At 47.2% G+C, this 16,387-nt stretch overlaps 1 protein-coding gene across 1 annotated transcript in view; it reads right to left on the bottom strand.

Moving 5' to 3' along the window:
* The window catches only part of SLC28A1 (solute carrier family 28 member 1), a 41,934-nt gene that overhangs the window by 13,141 nt on the left and 12,406 nt on the right, over positions 1–16,387 (bottom strand). Inside the window, exons 9-11 of the mRNA XM_080914280.1 lie at positions 9,737–9,817; positions 5,917–5,997; positions 1,936–2,061 (exon numbers count right to left, since the gene is read on the bottom strand). Of these exons, the coding sequence (XP_080770406.1) occupies positions 1,936–2,061; positions 5,917–5,997; positions 9,737–9,817 (288 nt within the window). The remainder of the gene's footprint in view (positions 1–1,935; positions 2,062–5,916; positions 5,998–9,736; positions 9,818–16,387) is intronic.

Genomic DNA, 16,387 nt, shown 5'->3' with positions numbered 1-16,387 from the left:
CTGTGGCCGCACCTCCTTATAGGCTACAGAGAAGAGGTAGCCAGGCTGTCAGCCGGGAGGACTGGAGAGAAGGAAGGAGCTGAGTTTTAAGCCAGATGCTATAAAACGGACAAAGGTCTCCCAATATAGATAGTCTCTGACGTAATGGCTCAAACAAATAATTTCTGTGATGGAGCTAGTGTTTTCAACTGAAGATATGTTTATGGGTGTGTTTCCTGGGCATAGCCTCGCTGTACATCTGTGCGGTTTTGGTTTTGTTCTGTTCTAATTTTGTTTTAAATGGGGTTTCACTATGTGATCATGGTTGGCCTTGAACTTTATATCCTCCTGCCTCAGCTTCTGCAGTACCAAGATTACAGGTGGTGACGGGAGTATATTTTATTTATTTATAAAAAGATTTATTTACTTTATATTTTACTTCCTTTTTATGTATATAGTACATTGTAGCTGTCTTCAGACACACCAGAAGAGGGCATCAGATCTTATTACAGATGGTTGTGAGCCACCATGTGGTTGCTGGGATTTGAACTCAGGACCTCTGGAAAAGCAGTCAGTGCTCTTAACCTCTGAGCCATCTCTCCAGCCCTTATTTGTTTATTTTTTTAAGATAGGATTTCTCTGTATATCTCTGGCTGTTCTAGAACTCACTCTGTAGATCAGGCTGGCCTCAAACTCAGAGATCTGCCTGCCAAGAGCTGGGATCAAAGGTGTGCACCACCACCTCCTTTGGCTTTCTTTTCTTTTATTTCTTTTAGTGAGGTAAGATACATCCTTTGCCTTTTAAGTCCTAGTTAATAACTAGAGGTCTCTGCAAAGCTTGTGTGTCTAGAAAGAATACAGGGACAACTCTTAAAATTGATCAAGAGGCACAGAGCAAATTAAGGTGTTTAAAGACCTTAAGATGTGCAAGTAGTGTGTCACTATTGAGAAACAGTTTTACCAGCAAAATTTGGGGTTTCCAATTTTGTCTGTTTAGTTTGTTCATTGACTTTTGAGGCAAGATAGTCTTCAGTTCCACATGTAGTTAATGACCTAGGACTTCTGATCTTCCTGCCTATGCCTCCCAAGTGCTCAGATTATAGCTCTTTAAGAAAGAGAGAGGGGAAAAGAGGGAAGGAGAGAAGTAGGGAGAGAGGGGGGAGGGAGAGAAGGAGAGAGAGAGAGAGAGAGAGAGAGAGAGAGAGGAGAGAGAGAGAGAGAGAGGGGAGAGAGAGAGAGAGAGAGAGAGAGAGAGAGAGAGAGAGAGAGAGAGAGAGAGATTGGGGCTGGAGAGATGTCTCAGTGGTTAAGAGCACTGACTGCTCTTTCAGAGGTCCTGAGTTCAATTCCCAACAACCACATGGTGGCTCACAACCATCTGTGATAGAATCTGGTGCCCTCTTCTGGTGTGTCTGAAGACAGCTACAGTGTACTCATATACCTAAAATAAATAATTCCACGCATGTGGAAGTAAAATTTTTTTGCCTACATTATTGTATTGCAAATTAAGGGTCCAATTCGTAATACTGGTTCGACACCTGAGAGGATTATGATATACATCATTTAGGAGGGCAGATCTCCAGGGAACGCCTACATGTGGGACTATGGGAAAGTGAGGGCTTTGGAGTCAAATCTGGGTTCAGATCCTGGCTTTAACCATTAATTTATTCTCTGAGCCTCAGTTTGCTAATCTACAAAATGGGGACATTAAAGCACCCAGCATAGTGCCTAATATACAATAAGAGCTTAATAAAGGGAATTCTGGGAATCTGTCCCAGCGGCTACTTGAAAAGTCTAACCAAGTAGTTTAGCTCAGTAAGCCTGCCTTGTTTGAGCAAAGCTGAGCTTTGAGACAGAGGGGGCAGCCCATGGCGGCTATGACAAGGATCACATGGGCCTTCCAGAAAGGCAATGCCAGGGCTTTGGCAGAGCCAAGTAGAGAAAGGTTCTACCTACCCCAAAGGAGATGTAGGCACCCAGGAGGCTACCAGCAATAGTAGCATAGCCTCCAGTCATGACAACGTGGACTTCAGAGAGTGTCATGTCTGCCAGATAGGGCCGGATCAGCAGAGGAGCTTCAGTCTGCAAACAAGTGAGAAGGCAAACCGTCAGCTGCGGCGGCTGGGTACTGTTCTCACTGCCCTTGCCGTGGGAGTGATGGTCACAGTTCTTGATGAAGAATCTCAGAGGAAGCAGAGCGTGGGTTCCCATAGCTGGTCCTCTCTGGACCTCACTGTTCTCCCACCTGTGTCAGGATCTGCATATCACCACACACCACCCTGGGTTTAGAATCACTGTGGAAAGACACCTCTTGGTGCATCCATAAGGGTGCTCAGAGAGCCCATAGGCTGGGGCCCCAGGATGGATATAAAGTACACAGTTGTAGTAGATATGGAAGTCAACCCTGCGGAGGAAAAGGTGGGATGGAAAGTGAGGTGCCTCGGGCTCCTGCGACTCCTTGAAGAGTCTGAGGTGCTGTGCACACAGTAGATCTAAGATGGCTCCCGGAACACCAGTGAAACAACAGAAAGAAACCGAGGCCGGGGGTGGCTGCTTCCCAGGACTTACATCACGACTGTACGGAAGTCCTAACTCCTCCCACTTCTTCTAAGTAACCCTCATCAGGCAAGACTTTCATTGGAGCCTGGTGACAGCGTGGTGAGATATGATTGACCAAGGATTTAGTGGCTTGGGATTGGCTCAAGCATGGCATATACGCATATGAGTTGGGCAATAAACTTAGGTCTGCACTGTGACGCTGGTCTCCGGAGTCTGATTGCCCGGGATTTGTCACCTTACTGTTGCCGCTCACCGCTTCCTCCATCCTCAGCCCTATACCCACAGACAGGAAGCTGAGCACTCACATCTGTCTCACACCCCTTCCCACTCACGCTGCCTCACGCTCCCACTGACATGCTCTCTCTGCCATGAGAGACTGTACCTCTAAACCGTACGCCGAAACAGGCATCTCCTTTCTTCCTTAAGTTGTTTCTGTAGGTGTTTCATCATGGAGAAAAAAGTAAAGCAACCAATACCCGGAAGCGACAAGAACATCTTCCCGGGACCAGGAAGTGGTGGTGATGGGTGTAGATAGCTGTGATATTAGAGGGTGAGAGAATCTATGAGGATGTGTGAGGGGGAAAGCCTCATGGTCAGGGAATATCAGCAAAGGCCTCCTAGAGGGTGTGGCACTGGATTAATGTTAACCGAGACTGGAGGGAGCCAACTACACAGACTGGTGGCTCGGCCATCCAGATAGAACCGAGGCCCTGAGACAGGAATAAGCTTAACCAAGTTTGAGAAGTGTGGAGGATAATGTGTCTGTCACAGAGCGCTGCCTATGTGGAGGATAATGTTCTGTCACAGAGCGCTGCCTATGTGAGGACTTGTTTGACACGGAGGTAGAAGAGGGCAGATGGACTCTGCAGAAGTTCACTTGTTTGAATAGGATGTGGCATGAGGGTGTGTGTGTGTGTGTGTGTGTGTGTGTGTGTGTGTGTGTGTGTAGGATGGAACCTGTAGGGTTCTGCCTGTGTTAGGCAAACACTCTACCACTGAGTCGCACCCCCAGGTCCTCATAGATGTTTTTGATTGGGTTACTCAGACCTATGTTTCAGGATAAATGTCAGGAGTGAGGTTGGGAGCAGGGAAAACAGGAAGTGATTGCAGTGGTCCAGGAGACCGACAGCATGGCTCACAGCAAGGGAGAAGGGCAGGACCAGCAATGGATGGGTGGATGGAGAGGCGGGGCTGAGATACCTGGTACAAGGTGGGATTCGTGGGCAGAGCAGACTGAGGAAGGCAACATTCTGAATGGTCTGAACAACTCATGGGAGATGTTAGTGTTTCCTCAGAGTCTCAGAAATGTGTGGCTGTGCCAGGGGAGGGACTCCAGGCTCTATTTGGTGAACTTGAGATGTCTCTAAGGTATTGAGCTGGTGGGGGTAAGAAACATGTCAGACCATCAGTCCAGAGTTCAGGGAGGAAGGTATAAAACCTTGGGGAGGGAGGGTGGACTACATGGGTGGCCCGGGCCTGCTATGTTTAAAGACTGAAATGATGTTAGTAAACCTGGAAGGCTTCTTACTCAGTCTTTCCTGTTGACAGAAATGAGACAAAGAGCCTAAGGTCTAGGACAATTGGACCAACAACTTCTACACACTAATGTGCTCTGGGAGCTCTTCACAGCAGCCAGAGTTACATCCACTGCTATGTATGTTTTGTCCACAGAAACAGGCTGTATCTTTAAGCTGCTATAGTAGTAGTATCTTTAAGCTGCTATAGGGTAGACTTCGATAGTTTCAGATCCTTCTCTTGCACCTCAGTTTGAACATTTTAAACAGAATTGAGTGATAGCCCACACCTGTAATGGGAACACTCAAAGGGTAGAGGCAGGAGAATCAGTAAGTAGCTGAAGGCCAGTCTTGGCTCCACGGCAAGTTTGAAGCTACATAAAACTCTCTCTTTCAAAAAAAAAAAAAGCAGGGGTGGTGGGAGGTAGACAGAGAGTCAGGAAGATGGGGGGTGGGGTTATTTTGGAAACAGCTTATCTGCAAGCACATCTATTACACCAAACATGGAAACTACAAAACCCATTATGAAATTAACATGTTTGCTGTTGCAGGATATTTAATTACACTGTGAACTACAAGATTGTGTTGTTTACTCGAACAACCTATTTCTAGTTATGTGGTATGGCTCAGTCTTAGTACACACCTTTAATTCCTCTGGCTGAAATACAGACATGCCCTTAGTACATGCCTTTAATCCCAAACAATGAAGGTAAAGTTAGTTTGCAGAAGGAAGCACCCACGTCTGAAAGCAATGTCTAATTGAGTGGCAGGCAAGGTGATGAGTTAGAGAAAGATTTGACAGAATAGAATATGCCTGACTCTCACAAGAAGAGAAAGGAAAGGGAAGCTACTTAAGAGAGAGCAGCAGAGAAAAGTCGAGGAGGCAGTTTTACTGGCACAGTCATAGAAAGACAGATTGCAGAGAGAGAACAAGCTAGACCAGAGAATGAGAAGGTGCCAGAACATATTAGAACATATTGCCTTAGTTAGTATGAGGCCAGACAGAACAATTCAGTGAGAAGCTGAGAGAAGCCAGATTGAATCAGTCACCTTGGAGAGGAGTTTTGAGCCAGAACAGCTGAGTTGACTAGCCAGCCAGAGTTCAGAAAGAAATGAGTTACTAGGGTAAACTTATTCAGCTGTAAGTCTCAGGGCTGAAAATCTTTCCAGGCCTAGATTAGATTGTAGGAGACTAGAAGCTTCCAGGACTAGGCCTAGGTCAGCAGACGAGACAGTAAGCCTCCGAGATGACAATTAACGTCAGATGAATAAAAGTTACTTTTACATCTCGCATCATAACAAAACTCAGACCAATATTTTTTTTAAAAAACAAACAAACAAAAAACCAAAACCAAAACCAAACTCTAAACTACCCAACAGAACAAGGAATCACTTGGCAAGGGGGTCTCTTAGGGACTCCCTGACTTCCACAGTCTCCTTCTTTGGAATGTTAGGCCTAAAGAGACTCAGGTGACTTCAGAATTCTATTATTTTAAGAAATACATTTCAGACAGGAAAACTATGGTGGAAAGAAGCCTGATCAAGGAAAAACAAACAAACAAACAACAACCAACTAAATGTGTCTTTACTTATCCCTGCAGGATCTTGGCCAAACCATTCATATCTCCCTAGCCTCAGTTTCCCCACTTAGCCTGTAAGTATTTAGGCTGATGACAACAGCCTAGGCTCAAGTGATAGAGGTGCCAAATAGACCATGTCTGGGTTTGGCATGACAGAGGCAGGACAGAAAGTATCCCCAGGCAACAGCCTTCTGCAAACCTGGGGACAGGTTAAATGACTCTGCCTCGAATTAAATTGGATCTCTGCCCACTTCCAGTCTCTTTTGGGTGGCTGCAGTACCTACCTGGCTCACAAAGATGTTTCCTGCCACACTTAGTGTCTCGGTGGCTGAGGTGCCCATTGTGACCTGCATCAACCAGGCAATCTGGAAAAAAAATAACAAGAGTACTCAAGAGTAGACATTAGCAAGCCAGAGTCAGAAAGAGTTAGGGGTGAAGGTACCTTAGAAGCCTTGCAGTGGTTTGAATGGCCCCTCCAAAGCTCATGTTGAAATGTAATTAGCATTGGAGCAGTATTAAGAGGTGATTGGGGGACTGGGGGTATGGCTCAGTGTTGAGGTTTTTGCCTGTTGCTATGTATTGTGGTGCTAAATTCTGTATGAGTGAATTCTCCCCTTTAAACCCTTTTGTTGTGCCAACCTTGTTCCTTGATTTAAAACTGGTGGTTAAATAAAATTGCTACAGCCAATTACTGGAGGGATCAGGGATAGGTAGGTGACCTGGCTGGGGGTGTAGGAGAGCTGAGGATAGTGAGGAGGAAGAACAAGAGGAGAGGAGGAAGCCACCATGAGGGGAGATGGACCATGATCGTATTGCCAAGAGAAACAGCAAGTATCTGGGGTACACTGGTAGGGTGGCAGCCAGGCCAGCAGTTAGAAAAGAAGATTAGGCATTACCCCCCAGGAATTGTCAAAGCCAAATAACATAAGCATAGTCTGAGTCTAGTTTATTTGTAAACTAGTCAGGGATAAGCTGAAATTGGTTGTACCACAGCTCAGTCAGGTAGAGTACAGGACCTATGTAAAAGCATCTACCTGGATTCCCAGTACTGGGGAGGTAGAGTCAGGAAGGATCCCTGGGGCTTGCTAGCTAGTCTGTCCATCCAAATCACTCAACTCCAAGTTCAGTGAGAGATCCTATCTCAGAAAATGAGGTGGAGGGTCAGCAAAGTAGCTAAGGTAAGCAAACTAGGGAAGGCATTTGTCACCAAGCCTGATGACCTGGTTTGATCTCCAGGACCCACACAGTGGGAAGAGAACTAATTCCTGCAAGCTGTCCTCTGACTATTACACAAGTCTGGGGCATGCATACATATATGCATGTCTATATGCATTTGTTTGTTTTGTGTGTATGTGTGTGCAGGAGCCTGAGGCTTAGAGAAAAGGGATCAGATCCCTGGAGCTGGAGTATCAGGGTGTTATGAGCTGCCAAAGTGAATAATAGGCCTTCTGCAAGGGCAGTACATATTCTTAACTGCTGACAAGCTATCTCTCCAGCCCCTAGATAAATAATTTAAAAAACCAAAACCAACAAAAACTATAACAACAACAACAACAAAAACCCTGTTAACTGAGCATGGTGGCACACATTTTCAATTTCAGCACTCAGGAGGCAAAGGAAAGCAGATTCTGAGAGTTCAAAGCCAGCCCAGTCTATATAGTGAGTTCCGGGACAGCCAGGCCTATAAAATAAGACCCTGTCTCCAGAAAAGAAAAAAAATCATTCACCATAATGCAGCCTGTAGAGTAGGAAAAGATCTTAACCAACACTATTTCAGGCAAAGAACTGATATCCAAAATATATAAATAACTCAAGTAATTAGACACCAGCAAATCAAATAACACACCTTAAAATGAGGTAGTGTTAAACAGAATTCTCAACATAGGACTCTCTAATGGCTAAGAAGCGCTTAATGAGATGTTCAACAGCCTTAGCTATCAGGGAAATGCAAATCAAAATGACTCTGAGATTTTTATCTTATAACCCTCAAAATGGCTGGGAGAAGGGAAATTGATGGGGGCATCTCTGGGACAAGCTAGAGACTTGTTGGGGAGAGGGTTCTGGGAGTCTATGGGGTGTAGCCAGCTGAGACTCATAGCTGCTGGAGATACAGAGTTTGATGTAGCCACCTCCTGGAGCTAGGCAGGATTTCTAGTGGAGAGATGGGGACACCAATCCACCCACAAAACCTTCAACCCAAAACTTGTCCTGCCTACTAGATGTGCAGGGATAAAGATGGAGCAGAAACCGAGGGAACAGCCAACCAATGACAGCTCCAACTTGAGACCCATCCCATGGGAGAGAACCAACCCATGACACTAATGATGATACTCTGCTATGCTTGCAGACAAGAGTCTAGCACAACTGTCCTCTGAGAGACTCCATCCAGCAGCTGGTGGAAACAGATGCAGAGACCCACAGCCACACATCAGGCGGAGTTCAGGGAATCCCGTGAAAGAGCAGGGGCTGGATTGAGGAAGCCAGAGGGGCTAAGAATACCACAAGGCCTACAAAGTCAACTAACCTGGACTCATGGGGGATCACAGAGACTCAACCACCAATCAGAGAGCATGCAGGGGCTGGACCTGGGTCCCCTACACATTTGTAGCAGATGTGCAGCTAGGCCTTCATGTGGGTCCCCTAACAATTGGAACAGGGGCTGTCTCTGACTCTGTTGCCTACCATTGGATCCCCTCCCCATAACTGTACTGTCTGTTTGGGCCTCAGTGGGAGAGGATGTGCTTAGTCCTGCTGGGACTGGATGTCCCAGGATACGATGGTACTCAAGAGGGACTTCTCTGAGGTGAAAGGTAGAGTGTAGTTGGAGGAGGGACTTGTAAGGGTGGGACTTGGAGGAGAGGAGGGAGGGGGCTTTGATAAAGTGAATAAAAAAGTAAATAAATGAAAAAACTAATTCACCATAATGTGTAGCTTAGTTTTCCTCCATTACCTAACTAGAGACTTTCTTTTCCAAGTAACATTTGGTAGCACGCCAGGGTCTAGAGTTCAGTGGAAAAGGCTTTGGGACATATTGTACTAGAAAGTTTTTCTCTGGAATGTTTCTGTGCTGCTGCCTCCTCTAAGCCTGTCCTTCATAAGCATTTGGAATTAGCCTTCCCTTCTATCTTCCTCTGGTCCAGGCCCATCATCCTCTATCCCTCCTGCCCGGCTGTGGAGGATGTGGAGTCTTTCCTGCTTATAGCACCGTTTGTCCAAGCCCATGGTTGAACACATGCTCCTTCCAGGGGCAGCCACCTCCTGTGGCCTTGAGGTGGCCTTTGGATTTTGCAAGTTAACATAACCATGGGTCACTTTTTACTCTTGCTGTTGTCCAAAGGTGCTGACTTATTCTGAGCTCTGTTGGCTAAAACCTCAGAATCGGTTGCCAGGTCTGATGCTTTCATATACTGTGCAGTGCCAACTCCTATATCCCAGGCATACGCAGATTTTATAAACCTGAGCACTGTCGGGCTGCCAAGATGATTTGACAAGTAAAGGTGTTCAGCACCAAGCTTGACAACCTGAGTTTAATCCCTCATTTCCACATGGCAGAGGGAGGAAACCAGCTCCTGCAAGATATCTTCTGACCTCCGAATGTGCATCCTGGTATACATGCATGCACATCTGTGTATGTGCACACACAATAAACAAACAAAAACAAATGAATAGTCCTTTTAAAGTAAGCATATTTATACCAGCTAAGTCTGGCCTATCTGGCCCAGTGTTATAATCTCTCTGAATCATTTTGGTATAAATAATTTCCCCCCTAAATCCTGTGTTGCCTCCTAGACCCCCAGCCCTCTTTCCCATAGACACAGCATTAGATTTTGTGCCATTTTTCCCTAGCGTCAGGACGAGAGACCTTCTGAAGGGATGTTTGATTAGCAATAGATTTGGAGAGCATTCTGGGAAGGCAAAGGTTTCAGAAGAAAGAGACTCTAGGAGTGTATGGACCCTGGGAGCAGAGGATTCTGGGAAGGCATGGATACAGAAAGTAAGAAATTCTAGAGTAGGGAGGCGACCTTGAGTCATGGGGGAATGTGGACTGGAAGGCCGTGCCTGGGAGCTGGTGACTCCGAGGCACAGCCAGGCCTGAGTACTCACCTTCAGGATCAGCCACTGCATGAGGCCCAGATAATACAGAACTGACATGACGCAGCTGAAGAAAACAATGATGGGCAAAACCTGCAGGAAACCAGGGTCCTGGGTTAGAGGTGCTGCACGGTCAGGAGACAGCCCAACCCTTCAAAGCCTTCTCCAAGAGTCCCAGGTGATCCCCAACACAAGCCCCAACTGCAGCTCATTTGTAGCAGCAGACTATGGGAATTCTCTCTCATTAGAAAGTAGGCAAGATGAGCTGGAGAGATGGCTCAGTGGTTAGAGCACTAACTGCTCTTCCAGAGGTCCTGAGTTCAATTCCCAGCAACCACATGGTGGCTCACAACCATCTGTAATGAGACCTGATGCCCTCTTCTGGTGTGTCTGAAGAGTGACAGTGTATACATATACATAAAAATAAATAAATGGATCTTTTTAAAAAGTGAGAAAATTGGGCCAGGTGGCAATAGTGCACATCTTTAATCCCAGCTCAGAAGGCAGAGGCAAGAGGATCTCTGTGAGTTTGAGGCCAGCCTGGTCTGAATAGTGAGTTCTAGGTCAGAGAAACCCTGTCTGGAAGAACAAAACAAAACAAAAAAAGCTGGCATATTAAAACATCAGGAAAGGAAGCTAGGTAGGTGGCTCAGCCAATAGGGGTGCTGGCCACCAATCGGGCCACCTGAGTTTCATCCCTGGGACCCACAAGGTAGAAAGGGGAATCAACTCATTATTTTCTGACTTTAACACTGGTACTGTGGGATAGGTGTGCCTGCACTCTCACACTTACACAAACATACAGATACTGAATTAGTCCTCTTAAGATGAAAAAAACGTACTACTCCCAAACACTTATACCCTGTATGCCAAAGCTGTGGGGAGTCTAGTTTTCTTTCTTTTCTTCTTTTTCCTTCCTTCCCTTCCTTCCTTTCTTTTCTTAATTTCAGAATTTCCCGTCTGTTCCTCTATTTTTTTTCTTCCTTTTTATTTTGTGGGTGCCGAGGATCCAACCCAGGACTTAATGCTTGCTCTGCAAGCACCTGCCACACACTCACCCATGCCCCCTGTCACTGTAACATTTCTCACAGAGGTAACAAAACAGAGGAGAGCCTCAGAATCATCTATTTAGTTTTGAACTTGGTGGGTATGGGAGGCCCACAGGATCTCCAAGTGGAATGTCCCACTGGGTTAAGGGTCCAGGATTAAAGAACTCTGGATGCTGACTGGATTTGGAATTTGGTCAGTGAGAAATGCTCTTGAGGCCTTTGAGAAAGCTCAGCAGGTAAAGGCTTGCTACCAAGCCAGATGACCTGAGGTCTACCCTTGAGAGACCCACAGGGTACGACTCTGACTCTCACATATACACTGTCACACACATCGAAACCCCCAACACATACTCAGTAAATTAATTAATTAAAAGTAAAAGAGAAAAGAAGGTGATGAGGTCCAGTTGAAGCCACAGAACAAACACACCTCCCCAGAAACCTGTGAAATGTGCAGAGCAGGAGCCTGTTCCCTGCCTGGCTAAAGACAAGGGAGAATGAAGTCTAGGAAACTCAGGATGCCAGTTAGAACAGCCCAAAGGAGAGGGACAGAGAAGGGGCAGGCACAGCCAGTCAGCTGTGAGGGAGCCTCCGCACTTCGGCAAGACAAGTCTTGAGACAGACTATGGCACTCAGGAAGAAGCCTAGCTAGATAAGATCGGTATCAGAGGAGGGATATAGACACCGACCAGAGATGGCACATCCAGGCACATCCAGGAGGCCAAGCTGCACTTCCGGGAAGCCAAGCTGGCAGGGTGGGCCAAAGGGCAGAAGCTTGTTATTTGTGTTTTGAAAGAGGAGAGAGTCTTGCACAATTTCTCAGAACAAGTAGATGGTCCTGGGTAGCAGCAAAGATCTGCTCCCATGGCCCAGCTGTGGGGGTGAGAAAGAAAAGGGTGTGGCTAGGTTCCTCTTCCCCTTCCCAACCAATACCACAGGCCTTTTCTAGACTTGTTCCACTTCACACCTATTGCTGTAGCTTGCTTGCTGCTGGGGACAAACATGACGGGGAACATAGGTACTGGATTCAGAAACTCCATTCCTGCCTCATAACTCCTTGCTAATGCTTGGAGCTGGAACTACTCACAGCCACCAGGTGGCGACATCACTCTGCTCTCCCAGGAGTTGACTCTGTGAGGTACTCCAGGGCAATTGGCTGGCTACAGCCCCAGGCTGAAGCTAGGAGGACTGTTCAGGAAGGCAGCGTGGGCATCAAAAGATGGGTTCTAATATTAGGTGGAAGCTATTGATGAGAGGAAAGCTGCATTTGGGGTGAAGTAGTGAATGGTGACCGAGGAAAGGGAAAGGTTCTCTTGAAGGGGGGGGGGGGTGTTTCTAGATGGCTCAGTGGCAAAGCATTTGCCTAGTATGTGAGGCCTAGGAGCCACAGTACCATAAAGAAGAGAAGAAAAGCACAGAAGCAAAATAAGTAGAAAAGAAGAGGAGGGGAAGGAGGGATGGGTACAGGGAAGGCAGGCAGCTTCCGGTTTTTTTTAAGGTGGGATATGTAATAATATAAGTATGATCCCACAGCCCAAGAACCACCTGTGGACCTACTATGCCTGGGATGGTAGACAAGCAGCACATGGAACTCAGGGCAGTGCTACTGAGAAAGGACTGTTAACTCCTATAATGTGTCTGGAAGGAAGTCCTACTGTGTGCTAGGTACTCATTGGTATGTGGTGACTCATTCATTGATCCTCAAAGCAATTCAGGTGGCTGTAACTATCTCCCCTTAACCATTGGGTACACTGAGGCTCTGAGGTATGGGCCATCCATCTAAGGTCACACAGTTGAGAATGGGCAGAGACCACTCAGATGCCAGGAAGGTTGCCAGTGTCCTGTATGGCTGGGGCATGTGCCCCGGCGAAAGTTGATTCTCGGCATTCAGGGTAGCATGTGTCACTGCTATAGGCTGAACCTTCCGGACTCACTTGATAAAAACCAAGGTCCGAATGACAGGCTTAGGAGGTGAGGCCCTCATGAATGGGGTCAGTTCCCTTTATGCCCAGAGTTCTCCCTCTGTCTTCAGGCACCTGATGATGGGAGAGGAGTTGACTGTGACCAGGAAGAGGGATTCCTTGTCAGAACATGACCATGGGGGCACTCTGCTTTCTTTCCAGCTTCTAGAACGTTGAGGAGTGGCTTCCTGTTGTTTGTGCACAGCATGCCTATAGTTTTTAATCATGGTGTCCCATACTCCAAGGACCATGGCTCAGAGTCTCCACTGCACCACACCCTTGGAACAACTTTATCCTGCCTGAAAATCAAACCTATCCAAACTAGCTCTCTCTCCTCAGCCATCTCAAGTCCTTCCTTTCAGCCTTCCCTCTCAGTCTCCGCTCTCTTCCCATTCCATTTCTGAAGAGAGTACTGTTTATCTGAGGGGATTAAGATCTGCCTTAGCCAGGTACCCCCAAATGCTCAGGAGATAAAAAGTTTTTTTTTTTCACCTTTGGGGCTCCTCATGGGGAGCAGCTGGACACTGCTTAGCTGAGTAGGTGGGGCCTGTGCCAGAGTCTGGAGTCGTTCATTGTGAGAGGCCAAGGGAGTGTGATCTTGGGTCAGCCAGACCCAGCAAGAAAGCAGGAGCTGAGGGTGAGGAGGGGGGACAGGGGGGGTCGGGTGGAAAGTTACTAGAAGGGACATGTTGCCAAAGCAGGGGTGGGGACAGGGGTAGGATGGAGCCTAATCAACCAGACACAGCCAGGGGGGAGGACACCACATGGACTGTGCAGAGCTCTGGGCCAAGGAGAAGCAGAGGACTAAAAAAGTCCCAGGGTGATTCCACTTTCTGGAGAAAAGATCATTTGGACTAGGTCCCAGCAAGAGAAAGCCTAGGTTCTAAAAATCTGCAGGAGCTGAGGGAAGGCTCAAGGAAGTGTGGACACTGGCCAGAGACTTATACTAGAGTCTGAGAGGCACAGGAAAAGCCTTGAGTTCAACTCAGTACCCAATAGAGCTACCCTACCTTGAGAGCAAGTCTCAGGACTGAAAGAGGTGTGTGTGTGTGTGTGTGTGTGTGTGTGTGTGTGTGTGCATGTGCAAGAGCCTTGATAAGGCTGCCATTGGAAGGTTTACATCACCACATCACTACCACTGCCCGGCTAAAGGATATATTTCTAAGGGCTGCTTCTGTTCAGTCAGTGACTCATCCCCAGCTGCACATCAGAACAAGAGCTCAGTTGCTTCACTGGATGCAGGGTAACTGGTTCAAGCATGGTCATATTATCTAATGCAGACCAATCAGAATTCTGCCCAGGACTTGTCTGGCTACAAAAGAGAGTTGTTCCATGCTAGCTGATGGGTTGTAAGCATGAACATCTGGTGTTGATGGGGTAAACATGGTGTGAGGGATAAAGCTGACCCTGAGGGCTACGAAGATGGGATATGAGGCTGCAGCTGTTCTGGCGTTTGGTTCTGGCCTTTGCTGGCTCCACCTGACCTTCTAGTGTGTGAGCCAAGAAGTCCCCTCCTCCCTGGAGCTAGGTGCAAGTGGGTTTCTGCCACTCTCAACTGTTCCAAAGAACATAACCTCTTATAAGCCAGGAGGAGAACAAATGTTCTGGGACCCTGAGCCCCTTGCCACCTAAGAAAAGGGTTCTAATGCTGAGGTACAGAGACAAACAAACCAAGGACATTGTGTTGGGGATGTAATCTTGACTCGTTAGCCTCATGACTTTGCACAAATAGCCACCCTGAGCATCAGGCTCCCGATCTATAAAAGGGTAATTGTATTTTCTCTGAAGCTGGTGTGAGGCTAAAATGAAATCTTGCCGCGACTCCTCTCTGTAGGCTGTAGCAGTTATTAGGACTTCCTTCCCCTTGCCTGAACTTTTCTTGTCTTTTCCACTAGGGCGGTGATTCTCAGCCTTCTTGACACTGTGACCTTTAAAACGGTTCCTCATGTTGTGGAACTCCCAAGAATAAAATTATTTCTCGGAATTTCACACCTGTAAATTTTGCTACTGTTATGAATCTTGATATAAATATAAATATAAATATCTGATAAGCAGGTTGAGAAGAGCTGCACTAGACTATCCAGCATTGAGTGGGACAAAGTGGTTCATAATGTCCCTGAATTGCTTCAAAGCCCATCTTTGGTCCTTGAGGGATCAGAGGCCCTGGTCTAGCTATGGAGGTCAGAGTCTGGCATGGTGTTGCAAGCCTATAACCTAACATGTCATAGGTAGCAGTAGAAAGGTCATGATTTAAGTTCATCCTCAGCTCTGTGATAAGGTCAAGGCCAGTCTGGGCTACATGAGCACTTGGGAGGCAGAGACAGGCAGAACTCTGTGAGTTCGAAGCCAGCCTGGTCTAGGGAGAGTTCCAGGACAGCTACAGCTACAACAAAAAGAAAACCAGAAACTAGCCTAGTGCTTCTAGTCTCCAATCCTAGCGCACGGCAGACAGAGGCAGGTGGATCTTTGAGTTTGAGGCCAGCCTGGTCCACAGAGTAAGTTCCAGAACAACCAGGGCTACACAGACAAACCTTGTCTCAATTTAAAAAAGGGGGGGGTAGTTCAGCCCTTGTGTTAGAACAGGGACTTCAGAGTTTTAGAATATGGTACCCTGGCCAGGAGAGGCTGTCTCCACTGAGCACACTCCCTGTCTCCTTGGGGCTGTGGCTTTGTGCGTCTTAATGCTGTGTGAAAGATGCAAAGACCAAGCCTTGTCCTCAGATGGTAAATGTTCTTGTGACAGTGCCTATGGAATTGAGGGGTGACCTCTGTTTTCCCCTAACCTTGCATCCCTAGTCTATAAAGCATCTCCTGTGCTGGGCCCTTCTCCAGCACACCCAGCATCCTACTGTGATCTTTCATATCAGTTGCTGACGTCTTAAGCAGCCAATGCCACAGTCAGGACTGCTCAAAACTCTTCCGTGGAGCCTCTGCTAGTGACGAAAGCCCAGATGGCACACACACACACACACGGTGGTATGTGGGGCTGATCCCAGAACTCAGAAGGATCACAAGCTTGAAGCTAGTTTGAACTACATCTGGGGCCCTGTTTCAAAACGAAACGCAACCCGAAACACAGCCTCAACAGAAGATGTTCGGATGCCTCAGCCTGGCAGTAAGACCGTTCAAGACAGAGTCCTGCTGAACCCAGAGGCCCTTCCCCAGCTTCCCTCTGGGCCTTTGTCCTTATTCCCTCTGCATCCTGGGACTCTTAATATCTGTAGGGATTCTTCCTCACCATCCCTAGTGGCAAATTCTTCTTCATCTGTCTCACCCAGGTGACTCCAGTACACTAGCAGTAGAGTTGCTCTGTGCTGTTTAAAGCTGAGAAGCTGTCAGGCTTTACCCTGAGATGCCTTTCAAGAAGTCACCCACAACAGATGTTCACCTCTTCCCGCTGGACCTTTGGGTGCCCACTGCCTGGTTATGTAGATATGCACACCCTATGGGGACAGTATTTGGGTGAGCTTGTAGGATAGCTAAGGCTGCCTTCCTGATACAATAGTCCTTGGGAACAAATCTGCCCAGGGTCAGATTGACTCTAGGTACCTGGGACACTTCCTTTTCTTACAGCACTGGCACCATTCAAACTCTTTGGACAGGCTGGATCTTCCTCCAGGGGTGGCTGGTACAACAGACACTGAGCTCTAAGAAAA

The sequence above is a fragment of the Micromys minutus genome, assembly GCF_963924665.1.
Source record: "Micromys minutus genome assembly, chromosome: 3".
In the NCBI taxonomy this organism is placed as follows: Eukaryota; Metazoa; Chordata; class Mammalia; order Rodentia; family Muridae; genus Micromys; species Micromys minutus.
This window is presented reverse-complemented; position numbering and strand designations above follow the sequence as displayed.